The following is a 13,997-nucleotide window of genomic DNA, read 5'->3' on the forward strand; positions in this document are numbered from 1 at the left end:
AGATAACAATTTAATGAAAGATGCTTTTCTTAACAGCTGAAGAGAATCCAAAATTCTCAAAAGCTGTTATAGCAGACCTGAAGGAAGAGAAGGGGGTGGAAGGCTGGGAAAAATCCTCCCCCTCTGTTCCTCCTACAGGCTGGGTATGATTATTAATCAACACCCAGAGGTATCAGCCAAGGCCAGGACAGGTGAACGACACTGAATACACATTCCTAATGACCCTCACTGCCCTTGATGTTACCGTGTCATAAACCAATATCATGCGGTACACCAACAAAAGAATCCTAATCCCTCTCCCTACTTTGAAAAACATCTTCACCAGCAGCGCATATGGGTGTATCCACTCGGTTAGGTACCGCGCCCCCATGAACAGATCGAGCAAGGTGGTAACCAGTCATTCCTACAAAGTAACAAGCTGGCCACACCCACATGGCACTAAGCTCTGCCCCCTCTCTGCAACCAGACAATCAGGTATTACAAGAGTCTCCTTTAAAGCTGTTCGTAAGGAACACAATGATAAATCTTTTTTCCAAGTGAGTCTAAGGCAAAAGAACTATTACTTACAAGTTAAGAAAACGAACACACTACTAGCATTGCTTAGGTAGGCCACACTGTTTTTTAAAGCAGGTGGGTACATGACCTACAGAGGCCTTAACTCCACAGTGTGTTTTCCCAATATGCAGAAAATCCTGAGGGCGTGGACTCTTGCTGCCACAAAATGAATGGAGAATGGAAAAGGAAATATTTGAAAGATGCTCGCTAATACCTGCAGGCCACAAATCCCTACAGGCAGCCACTGCAATAGCTTTACCATTTGTGCTGGAGTATAACCCCTTGATTCCCCAATAAAGCCCTCTAGTCCAGAGCACTGTTCTAAGACAACAAGAATTAAGGAGCAGTTTCACAAGCCACTGAGGTGTCTTTCAACACTACATTCCAGATCTGCTCTGAAAGAAAGCTGAAACTGCAGGGATGCCTGGAGATGGGCAAGCCTTACCTGAAAATCAGCAAAAGCAAACGAACAAAAGACCCAAGAATGGCATGGTATGGTCCAATAAACAAAGAGGATAAAAGGAAATAAATGAGAAGGGAAAAAGGGCTAAAATAATAATGAAATCAACTGCAAATAGCTATTATTTTGACTTGTAAATGAAGAAAAAAGCCCAACATAAGTAAAGAAGACATTATTGATAAAGACAAAGAAAAAATATTATTGTGGCAGAAAAATATTGAGGATACTCACAAACAATTTTCATATCTATATATATTTTATCTTCATTTGAGTGCAGATAAAATACTAAATAACAACGTATTACTACTGAGCAGATTTCTTAAATGAGTGTACTGCCAGATTAAAATGGCTAACAACATTTTTGTATTTAATCTCAGCAATAAGCGTGCTGTTTACACTTTCAGATGATTATCAGTGCTCCCTCCATATACAGAAAAACATCCAGATCTACAAACAGAACGTTTTTGACTCAAGGAACTCCTTATGTACAACAATATTCTTCCATTCTTAACAAGCACCCACTGTTTGCAAAAGGCTAATAATAAAACAGATAAGCAGTATTCTACTCTGAAAAGATTAAGAGAGGACTATGGGAGATTTCTGTACAAAAGTATGTTTATTGGGAAAATATTTTAATAGAGAAAACCAGCTAAACTATGGGGAGAATATAAGAAAAATGTTTATATTTGTGAGCAATTTGGTAACTGACTTCATAAATTATCACACTTAGGAAATAAATGCAAGATAATCTGGAAACAGTTATTATTTACAAAAGGTTGCATAATAGGAAAACCACTATTTCTTGTTGCACTGCTCTAGATATTAATAAACAGTTATAACAACACTGAAATTATAGAACAGAAAGAATTGCATAAGTTGTGGAAGTATTTTAGGTCAATTCTTACTACAAAGTATTGCATTTTGGGAATCAGGTAAGAATCACCTCAAAGCTCAATACAAGACTTGATTTTTTATTGTATAAGAATAATAGGTGGCTGTTACTGATTTTCAAGTCACAAGAGACCTCTCCTCCCAGGCAGAATAAATACATCCTAATCTTTTTTATCTTTTACGAATTATTTCTGCAATCACTCTAGCTAACATAATGCCTGTAGTCTAGTAAACTCTGTTGTTAAGACACATTAAACTTCTCTTTGTTCAGAAGCAAATTTTGGTCTTGGGCAAGCAAACAAGAATGGAATTAGCAAATACTTTAAACAAGTTCATCATAAAATATCTTCACTAAGTTTCCATCTTGAAGTATTTATATAAGCTTATGAAAATATTTGAAAAGCAGGACCTGCACCACCTGGTTCTAAAATCTAACTTAAATAGTTAAGATTCTACAAATAAAAAAGTAACACAACAATTTTGAAGATGACTGTTAAAGAGTTTATACAAGAAAGCAAGGAGCAGCCTCATGAAACAGTTTTTTTTTTAACTAAGGACACCTAGAATGGTCAAGTATGTCCCATTACCACACATATGTAAATAATTATTCATATTTGATAAACAAAACTAAATGCTATCTCTAAACCACAAATCTCCTACCTCAAATCAAGTCCAGCAAAGAGGCAGAAACTACATCTGTGACACCTCTTACATTTCCAAGACTTAAAACTACCAACTGCTGTGTAGGTAGTTTAATGACTGTTGTCCTGTACACCTGGGTTTTTATGCAGCTGTGTAGCTTTGTGTTAAGCATGACAATCTGATGTTTAATTCTCTTTGCAACTGTGCCTGATGGGAAGACTATGGTGGTGGCATAGTTTATTGCATGTTTTTGGTCTTCAAAGCCTTTAAAGGCTGTAAAACTGGGTAGGATTTTGAAGCTGTAGAAGTCAATGTAGTTTAGTTTGATTATGATTTAAGTATTGTACTTTGCATTTGTTTCTGTATTTTCTAAGAACAGTTCTGTGTTACATGCAAGTAATGTTTCTAGGTGGGGATTTTGGGTATTTGTTATAGTGAAATCTAGACAAACAGCACTAATGAGAAGAAAAGGATTATAATGAGAGCAAATAGTTTCTTTAGAGCAATAAAACCCCATTCTTGTCATGTAGTACATGTAAAGTGCCTTATTTTTAATTTCGATTTGGATTTTTTGGTGTCAATTTGCTGTGGGAAAAGGAAAAAAAAAATTCAAAAAAAATTTCAATACCTCTTGTGCTACAGAAGCTGGGTGAATATATGTAAATACTTTAATCATAGCTTACAGCTTGGGGCAGACCTCAGAAAATACTTTAATCACGGCTTACAGCTCCTGGCAGACCTCAGAAGCCATTAAATATTCAGGTGGTGGGGCTGAAGAGGTCTAAGTCACCCCCAGCTGGGATCTGCTTTAGCTAGCTCAAGGCTAATACAAGTATTTTAAACACTGCATTGCTGATACACTTTGAAGGAGAGCTACTGACTGATAAAATGGTTTTGACTGTAACATGGAAAATCTCTGTTTCAACTTATATTGTACATGTTTTAGGCCTTCTTTAGATGGCAGATACCCTAGAAGTTTTCAAATCACTCTGTGCCTTCCTAGATCTTAGGCTGGAATCTGGGTTGCTCAGAAATGTAAGAATTCTTCTGAACAGTGACAAAATATTCATTGTAAGAAATCTAATTTTCTGCTGGTAGAACTAGTAAGTTAGACATTGAACTTTGAAAAAACCCAGTAATGATTCTTGAAACATAACTGATTATTTTCTTTTGGATTTCAACACTAAGATTCTAGTTGTAAGTTTTTCTGTCAAAGTTTACTTATTTTCTACTTGTAGTACAAAGCTACTTTGGTCAAGTTTCATCACTCAAACCATAACAGTTACTGTTTTACTTTCAACTGTGTACGGCTACGAACATCTAAAGAACTTAAAATTTAAGAGGCTTTTGTAGTCAACCAACCTCCAAATATACATCTTATCCTTACACTACATTTGATGGTTTCTTTAATTATACTAAGATTCTGAAACATTGTTATATTTATCCTCATAAGAAATGTAGCAGGATAAAGAAGGATTCTAGCTCGACTTTGTATAGGCTGAGGACTTTTCAAACTTTAGGTACGAAAAAGGGAAGAAAAGCTATGAAAAGGGAAGAAAGCCAGTTAGAAAGATTACTTGAATCCAGGATAAAATGTGAGGCATAGAAAAGCAGTAACATGCTAAAAGATCAGAAATGCCTATGTAGATTCTTTTGAAGGCCTTTTGCTCTGGTGTCAATCGGATGATCTCATGGCTGCCAGTGCTTGATGCTGCCTAAATACCAACTGTATTCATTGTTATTCTGGACAACTTTTTGAGTGCTGGGCGAAATAAGAACTTACTGAGTTTCTTGTCACCATTAAACTACTGTTACTTCCTTATGACTTTAGGAAATATGGCTTCCAGTTATTTTTTTCTCAGCTGAGACAAAAAAAAAAAACACCCCACCAAACCAAAAAACCCCACAAAAATCCCAGTTGCTTTCTACTTTTATCATGCTTATCACACAGAGTTTCAAAAACAGTCTTTGCAGTGCCTGTGTTATTGAAACTGGGTTTTCTGGGAAAAATCAGAAGAGCTGAAGCTTGGTTTCTTCAGATTTTATTGCTATATGCAAATGTACAGACTATGGCAGCCCTGGCTCATGCCGTTGTCTGCACCTCCTGTTCACCAGGTTTTGCATGTGCCAAATGGCTCGCTCTTACACTTCTCAGACCAGATAACTGTTCAGCTTGTTCCATAGCCTTTCTTTTGGCAATACAATACAATACAATACGTTCCTATATCCATTTCTACTTTCTACCTATTCCGAAATCTTCACAAAAAGTTTAATATCTTTTACACTTTTTTTTTTTTCCCCAGCCAGTTTCTTCAGAAAACAGAAAATATTTTGAATTCATATGGTTATGGTCTGAAGATTGTTTTCCATACATATTACAAACCAGAAATCCAGTTGAATGAAACAATTATCTAAGTAAAATGATTTAGAAAACTGGATTATTTTCATAACCAAAATACAAGAGAATGGTCAACTATTATTGTATCATTGGTGTTTTGCTTTATTTTTAAACCATGTAAAACTCCCATTTACAGAAAATATTTCTGAAAGTAGCACAGACATTCTTCACTTGCTCTGCAATATGTGGGTGGTTTTAAACAGGCTTGTCTTTTTCCATTGCAGAAAATTAACTATTTACTGGATATATATAGCATACACCATAAAACTCCTTTTCATATCCAGAAAGGACAGTGATGTGCCTAGATAATACTATGAAACTGTTTAGAAATTCCCAGTAAAGGTATCACAGATAAAAATCCACTACAGATTTTTCTGCATGTTTTCTCATCTTTTAAACGAAAGAACCCCCTCCTTTCCCCAAGATTCAAAGACTTTGGAGTCTCACCCAGACATCACTCAGGTGTTTGCTGTCTCTTAACCACTGAGCGACCCTTACGTTTTGCGCTCTTGGCTCCGCAGCAACGCTCGCTTGAAGGCTCTGTGCCGCCCGTGCTGTGTGTGAGTGACCTCTTCAGCCAAGTCGGCTGAAGTGCAGCGACTTCCAAAATGAGTAGTTTTTGAGGTATAGCTGCCGTATTTTCCCTCTCTTGAAGATCCATAATGAAATAGAGACTAAGGGGGAAATTTGTTTTTAGTGGAAACTTTGAAAAAGCAATTTTTATTAGTAACTAATAGTCCTCTTTAAGTTTCCAGATGGAGAATTATTAATAATTATTAAATAAAACCAATTCGGGAATGGACTACAAAAGGGTATTAATTTGACTGTCAGGGAGTCTTGCAAGAGCCTGAGAAGTTAGCATGAACCATATTTGCCACAATTCAGCAATGGCTGTATCTACAAAGTGCTAACATAGCACAGTTATGGGTGTCAAAAGGGAAATAAGACAAAAGTTACAAATTAATTTATACTGATGTGATTACTTAAAAGTATACTTGATTTTACAATAAGCTACTATTATGTCAGCAGTGTTTCTCATCACTCATTTTACTCAGTCATTAAGATCTGCCTTATTTTATGATTCTGCACAAGTTAAGATTCAGAAAAACAGTTTACATGGATCTTGGAGACATTCTAATTAATCAGCTGTAAAATCTGTACCATCTTCTTGAGATATGCTCTTCATGGGCAAGTTTACCTGTGACTTCTTTTACCTAGGTTAATGAAGTAACAATCACACAGAATGTTGCTAGAGCTGATTCTGTTACTTTGCCATGTGGCTCTTAAATCAAACAAAATTTAATTTCCCTGGCAAATAAGAATGAAACATTCTAGTGAAATAAAGACATTAGAATGTGTTATTCTTTGTGCTTTGTAAAACTGCATGACTGACTGCTCTTATGTGACTGCCTCTGAGCAGGTCACTGTGATACCTGTCCTTAGGTATCTTCCACAATCAGCTGCTGATATCTGGTGACTTAGCACTTACCTGACATCAGGGACTGGGTTACCAGCAACTCTGCACTCCAGCAATACTTTGTTTCCTTCAGCAACTTCCTGGCTCCGCAGTTTCTGAGTGAATTGAGGTGGTGAAAATTCATGCTCTTCCATGTTGATGAAGGGACGGCACAGGACCATTTTGCTCTCCATGATGCTCCCCCTTCCAGAATAGTGTTCTCCATTCAGATGAATTCCAGGTAACTTTTCGTCAGGCTCAGTCTCTTGATGTGGTTTGTCAAACTCCTGGTTTACCAAGGTACTTAAAGCTGGTTGTTTCTTATTAGGAGACAGGTATCCACTGTCTGGAGAAGAAGAGTCCCCATCAGGACTACGGCCTCTTGTCTTTGCTGCCTGCCTAAATATAGATGATAACTCCTCAATGAATGTGGCAGCTTTGTCACACAGCTTGTTCCTGAAAGGAGCTTCTCCTTGTGATGTTGATTCAGAGTTTGGGCTTGTCTTAGGCATACACGGACCACCTTTCTCTGAATATTTCAGGCTTCTGACGAAGCTGGGACTAGCAGGCAGAAAAGGTGAGGTGCTTGCTTCTCTCCTAGAAACTGTGACAAAACTATCTTCTGTTTGAGGTGCAGCGGATTGCTCTTTCTGATTCCTTGGGAGAACATGACATGCAGCAGGTAAAGTCCAACTGCTTGCTTGAGGCCTCTGTAAAGCATCTTGTTCATGCAGGTTGGTGTCTGTGAAAGAAGGGTTATCTGAAGGGCTAGAAAGAGAGGTGTTGAGATAATGAGTTAAGTCTGGTGCTGTGTTCTCATCTTCCTCCATGGAATTGGCAATGGCTTCTCGAGCTATGTCAAGGCTCTTACTTATCTCCTCCTGGGTAAGGAAGGCAGAAAGTTCATTTGAAAATTCACCATTCTGTGTGTCTGACAGGGAATCACAGAAAAAGTCATGATAAGATGAAGCTTCTGACATATTTTCAGGATATCCCTTACTGGTGTCTCTCTCCGGAGAGTAAGCCTCCTTCAGCATTAAAGAAAGAGGCAATGCCTGGCCACAGCTTCTGTCTTGCATCCTGAAAGACACAAGAACAATTTCTTAATGAAAAAAGTTATATCCTAGTTCCCATAAGCTAGACACAAAGCTGGATGATAAGCAGAACCTAATGGTGCATGAAATACCATAAACCTTGGTTTCTACTAGAATGGGCCAGGACTGCAATTGTCTAGGTGGAAATGAGAGCACTTAGGAGTAATTTTTCTCCTGAGTCTTCCCTCAGAAGCATGAAGACATCCTTTGTCTGTATATTGCCTAGCACAATCTCGATTCTACAGGATCAATATGTATGTATGCTGCTATTATACATCTGATTTGTTACTTTACATCAATTCTGTTACACTTCATTTTTTTCTGGTTTTAGCCTTATGAATATTTCAGGAATATATTTACTATTCTCTTTCCCATAAAATTGCCTTCCAGACACTAAACCATCAAATTCTGAGAGAAGTGTTCAAGTTGAAACCATTATGAAGATATATACAAGGATATTTGAATTAGAAATTCCAAGTTATCCTTTCTGTTTAATGTTGATAATGTGTTTAATATTATTTTACTTATTGTGCTAACACTTTTAACTTGTTACCAGTTTAGTAGCACTCTCCTCAACACTGAAAAATGAAATATGAAGCTATCATATGTTAAAACACTGAAAAAATATATTTCACAACCTATATATCATCCTGCACAATGGAAGTGTATAATGCATATTTTGTACCAGTTTCACAAAGCAGAGAAGGATCTATACCTCTCCAGTTTATCAACATGACTTCAGAATTAGGATGAGCATTCTCTTTAAAGTCAGCAGAAACAAGACATCAGGGAAACCACACTTTCCTCAAGGGAAGGACTGGCCTGAAAATCTCCTTATTGAAATGTGTTTGTCTAGCTGGTCACTAGATTGTGGCTGATTGATCTGAAACATAATTTTTGTTTCTGCAACGCATTTATTTAAGTTGAACATCAGTGGTTTTAATTACCCTGGAAAATTCTCTTCTTCTAATGATAAGAACAATTTTACATAAGATTTAAAATTTTTTTTTCCTTAATTCTCTACTGATAGTGGAGAAATGGCTTGACAGTCATGCGATGCACTCGGATGTATTTTACATCAGCTTGTGCAGGCTCCAATTACCTTTAGTCACTAAACCAGGGCTTACCCAGCATGCAGTCATTAAATGACTGATAGATTATTGGAATTCTTGGCTTAGCATATGCATCTCTTGATATGCCTGTTTGTCTTGCCAACAGATTACAACTCAATGCATAAAAGAGAAGTACAAGAAACCCAAAGTGTTTGGGATTTGATATATGTTTTTATAGAATAAAGTGATAAACTCATTATTGGCTGGGATTACATCTTCCTTTCCTGTTATCTGTGTTTACAGGGCAACAAATTTAGCAACCATGCCAATCTCTTGTCAACAAAATCTAAAAAAGTATATACAGTATAACTGACTACCACATAGCAGCTTTAAAGAATCTGAGAAGCCCAGCAAACAGCTGGTCTAGAGGCTCAGCTGTTAAGGCATAAACTGGATGAATGCCAGGGAAACAAGGGTTAAATCTGCAGAGTTTCTTTCTCCTTAATCTTAGTTATTTTTTAAAATGTTGTATTCAAATGAACAGAGGTGCTATTTAGACAACTTGTAAATATCTGTACCTCAAATGATATTTTTATTTAAATCTTATACACACTGGTTCCTAGCTTGTTCACATCTCAAAGTGACACATTACATACTCAGTTAAACTTCCCTGACTTCCAACACCAAGCTGCTCTAATGGTTCAATGGGCTGTTTCATGGGTAGCAGGACAATTTTACTTGTTTGCCACCTAACATGATGATTAAAATTAATGTATTCTGAATTAACATATTTCTTCCCAATACTCAGCTTTGTCATTAGAAAAATATAATGGCTACATATATTGTAATTTTCAAAGCCTGGTGTCTAAGTTTAGATGAATCAATCTATACCTGGATATTTAGATAAAGTTGATGAGTTTAAACCATGGTGGTTTACTGGCAATTTCTAAGGCTGATAAGCCTTCTTGGGGAGGAGGGTCTGGTGCCTGAAAATGAATTCATATGTCTAGCTTTAGAGACCTGAATAGAAGCTTCCAGGAAAAAGGCTTTTTTTTCAGCCATACTGTAATATATAAACCCACTATTCTTTTAGTGAAACTTGTAACCACAGGGAACTGGAGGTGAAGTATCACTAACCCTATCAAGTAGCTTATAAGATCATAATTAGAAATTTTGAATGCTATTTCTAGCTTCTCCAAGTTAGACTACAATGTATTTATAACAGTTTTCATCATCATTACTCATTAGGTAACCTGCAAAGGCATATACTGTATCATTTAAAGACACAAACATAAAATACAATGTTGCATGCAAATCAATGTTTACCTGTACTTTCAACATTATTACATACAGACTATTTATGGGGTCCTATATATATCTAAAAACTACTCTCAAGTAAAACCACATTTTTATATCATGCAGTTTAAATACTTATTCAAAACCCAATATAGATGCTCTAAAGAATCATATGGTAAATATTAAATTTGAAATGTACTGGATTACAATAATTTCAGGAAAAAATAGAGTAACTAATCAAATTAAAGTTTTGAAGAGATATATAGTAAAATGTGGAAAAACACAGAAAATTAAAGGACACATTTCGAGAAAAATATGAACATCCTGAATTTGCAGAACCTGCCAAGTAAGAAATTATTACTTAACATGATCCAAAGCCTGTCAGTTCAAAAGAATCATGAAGGATGAAATGTACATAGTAAGATTTTTTAAAACACAAAAGGCACATAGTTTTTCTCTGAATTTTGAAATCCTGCAAAATTACTCCGCAAATACAACAATTAATGTTTAGCAGAAATATAAAACAGATCTTACAATGAGCCGGCCAATATGAAGAGTTCAAGTATAATTAATAGTAGGTAAAGTTGTTTTTCTCCTTCTCTATCTAAGTAGGCTTAAAGTTGCTCCAGCTCTTCACTAAAGCTTGCTTGGTCCTTAGTAAGCATCGAGGAGACTGTGGCCTGTGTGCTACATCTGTCCTCTGTGACTATGTAATTCGTACCCCACTTATCTATATTTGGTAACTGAACTCATGTTTCAGCAGACTGCCACTATCTGGAATTCCAGCAGAAGCAACGTTAGGCCTGGAAGTGGCGCAAAGTCCTGTGCACTTACTACTCAGAAATTCAGAGAACTTAGCCATTCCCTTTCTACATCTTTTTATGGTAATAGATTTTTGATTTTTTTAAACAACATTATTTTCACAATAATAAATAAAATAATTGCCTTTTTCTACTAAGAATAGTTTAAAATTAATACCTTCCTTTGGTACCTTAAAATCTTGTAGGAAAGAAAAAATTAGAATCATTTAGTTTGGAAAAGACCCTTAACATTTTTGGAGTTATGAGTAGAAATAGTAATTTTTGTAATAATTGATAGTTATTAATCTGTAACCATATACTACACTGTAAAAATAACTTGAGATGTGAATTTTCACATCTCAAGTGAAATAATACTATAATCAGAAAAGAAATATCTCCCTCAGAAAAGACGTAAAAAATCCCTGGAAAATGTGTATGCTTTAAAAATACCCCACAACCCTACACATGTATTAATACTGAAACAATCAGAACACATTTTTGGTTTCTATAGAGTTGTAGAGCATAATGTGTAACACAATCAACTCTCCCTTACTGTCTCTGCTAAGGAAGTACTTTCACCTCATTAAAACACCTGTGAGAATCTAGTCACAGGGGAAAAAAAATCTGTCCAAAAGCACCTTTTCAGGCACATAATTTCTGTTAAAACTCTGTGAAAGGAAGAAGTAAACATGAAGACTGTTGGTTTAATCTACAGACTTTATCACATAGTTTCCAGAAATAAAAGCCATGTGTGGGTAACGTGGTTTCTGCCAGATTGCAACCTACTGGGAGTCACACGCTGCAGAGGGGATAGAAGAAATTATAGCTGCAAAGAGATATTACAGACCTCCGTCCCTTCTGCCAGCATCCATTACATATGTTCTCAGATTTGAAATCATTTTGTAGACTGGCACTTGTTCTTAGCTCAAGGTCCTCTAGATACTGCCTTGCATTTTTCACTAAAATTTGTTCCTTGGCAACAATGCAAGTGCAGTAGATGCATTGTTGTGACGGAATTGCACTCAGAGCTCCCTATAGGACCCAGACCATCTTTATGTACTAACAAGTGCTAGTACCACACATTGTATTTCAGTGGTTGATAGACCATCTCGGCATCTTCATACAGGCAATTACTGTCCCCAATCACAGCTTGAACAGATTCACTGCTGGACAGGGAATACTTCACAATGTATACAAACCCCGTTCTTGCATCTTGAGATCCTTACCACATTGTAATGAAATTGTTAAAAGGATTTTATTTCAGGTCATTTTATAGTGATTTCAGCATGTCAAATCAGAACAGAATCATCATTCTAAAAATTTCAAGCTGAAAACAGTGCACAAAGAAGGAGCTGGTTACCCAAGAGTTAACCACTGTATGCATAATTTTTAAGCAGTCACCCCACAGAGTAGAATCAAGGTCCTTTGTCAGGCACCCAGCATCTCCACTAAATGCCTAAGACTTTGCCACCTTGGAATGAGAGTCAAAAATAGCCTGTGTATAAACAGCAACAAGCTGCCTTGGGCTATCTTCAGCATTTTCTACAGGGAGTGGGTGGATGAAATCCTGGTTCTTGCAATTGTGTGTTTAAATTTTCACTTCTGGGAAGAAAATATATCTGGAGATATCTGGAGAGATATTTTTAAAGAAATTTAGCTTTTTGAATACAGATACAGTATTGTTTTGTGTAAATCAGGTACGCCCAATACGTTTTGTACAGCATGATAGAAACATTTGCCCAGAAAGTGAAAGATTTGTATTCAATTAACTCCTCTTGGCTTCAACTGTTAATGAAATACTCTTCATAACTTGAAAACTTAATAGAGCAGGGTTTCATACAGCTGTATTAAGCCATGAATAAATTTTCCCAACATTGTTCTTCTAAGATTTAAGGAATGCTTATATCCTTTGATCTGTACTGAATATTTTGGAATCAAGACCTTCCATTTTTATTGCAAAAATAATGTGTATTCTCCTTTATAAAAGTACTAAAGGCAGTAAATCACTCTAAACAAATGGCAAATAGACTAAAACTTTGGAACAGTTACACATTTTGCAAGATAAATACACTTTAATATGCAATAATGTAATAATTTAGCATTTGCATATAACATTTTAAAATTAATAATAACATCAAACAAGGTAAGAAATATATGGCTAATATGCTCACTCCATCCCTACTGCAGTATTATGGAAAATGCAGTTGGTGAACAGAACTCCACGGAGATAACAGTTTTCACTACCAATAGATTTGATGGAACATAGCTGCAGTTTTCCTGGAACCTTAACAATAGTTTCTAACACGAGTCAGCTCGAGACATTCCAAATCTCATGTCAAAAATCATAAAACTATTCCAGTTGTGCAAGTTTTCCATTCCATCTGATGAAGATGTTACATAATGCAAAAGATTTTCATCGTTAATTGCATGAAACCAAAATACAGTAATAAGCACGGCTCTTTACCCTAATGATTCATTTACTTACCTGAGGAAGCAGAACACGTCTGTTACGGCCCCTGTTATTTCGTATCTTACTCTAAATAGCAACAAAATAAATTACAAGTAGATAGGCATTCTCCTTTCCAAGACCTGAAGTCAAAGACCAGTATGCAAACTTCAAATAGAAATCTCTAAGAACAGCTTCTACTTTAAGCAGCAGAGATAGATACAACCTCCTTTACCAGTTGCCACAGAAACCTCCAGTTATTTTGAGTTACTAACAGACATTTTTTTCCACCTCTGAAAGAGCAAAAAATAATCTGGTTGCCTGTGCTTAAACAGACTGGGTCAATATCATGCTGTAGTTCAATGCCATACATAGCTTTGTTGTTTTCCATTGGTTTGCAAAAACATTTAATTTTGCTTGTAAATATATTGTAAATAGATTTTTTTACATAGCTAGAGCTAATCTATGTTTTCATAGAGTGCGTTGGAAGTACCTACCTGTCACATATGTATGAAAGTGTCAAATGTAGCAAAATATTCAAGGAGTGTCAATGGTACTCAAATACAATTTTTCCAAGTTTCTCTGAGGATTTTCTTAGGAGTGCAATGGGAAGGCTCATACACCTTCAGCTTTTGCTAGCAGTTGTATCAGTAATTGGTTTAGAAGAAACACAGGAATTGTTAAAATTAAACTGTTAAAATTAACAAAACAGTAATAATAATACCTCCCAGCTTTCTTTTATAGAATACTTCATCAACAAAGAGACTGAGGGGCTGCAAGTAACAACACATCAATAAACATGAAAACAGTACGACTTTCCAGAATTACCACAGCTGAGAGTGGGAAAGGAAACCATAAAACAGAAAGGAAGGCTAAGTAACTCACAGAGAACTAATACCATCTCTTA

The 13,997-nt window shown here is 36.1% G+C and overlaps 1 protein-coding gene across 4 annotated transcripts in view; it reads right to left on the reverse strand.

Moving 5' to 3' along the window:
* Positions 1-13,260, reverse strand: part of PALLD (palladin, cytoskeletal associated protein) — a 194,085-nt gene extending 180,825 nt beyond the window's left edge. For 2 of the 4 annotated variants that reach the window (XM_032108126.1, XM_032108123.1), the window contains exons 1-2: positions 13,130-13,260; positions 6,436-7,482 (exon numbers count right to left, since the gene is read on the reverse strand). In XM_032108126.1, coding sequence (XP_031964017.1) covers positions 6,436-7,481 — 1,046 coding nt within the window. In that variant the 5' untranslated portion in view covers position 7,482; positions 13,130-13,260. Of the gene's footprint in view, positions 1-6,435; positions 7,483-10,378; positions 10,458-13,129 lie in introns of those variants that run through there. The other 2 variants (XM_032108125.1, XM_032108124.1) reach the window with 2 other exon arrangements.
* Positions 13,261-13,997: the final 737 nt, after the last annotated feature.

This window comes from Corvus moneduloides, chromosome 5 (assembly GCF_009650955.1).
Source record: "Corvus moneduloides isolate bCorMon1 chromosome 5, bCorMon1.pri, whole genome shotgun sequence".
In the NCBI taxonomy this organism is placed as follows: domain Eukaryota; kingdom Metazoa; phylum Chordata; class Aves; order Passeriformes; family Corvidae; genus Corvus; species Corvus moneduloides.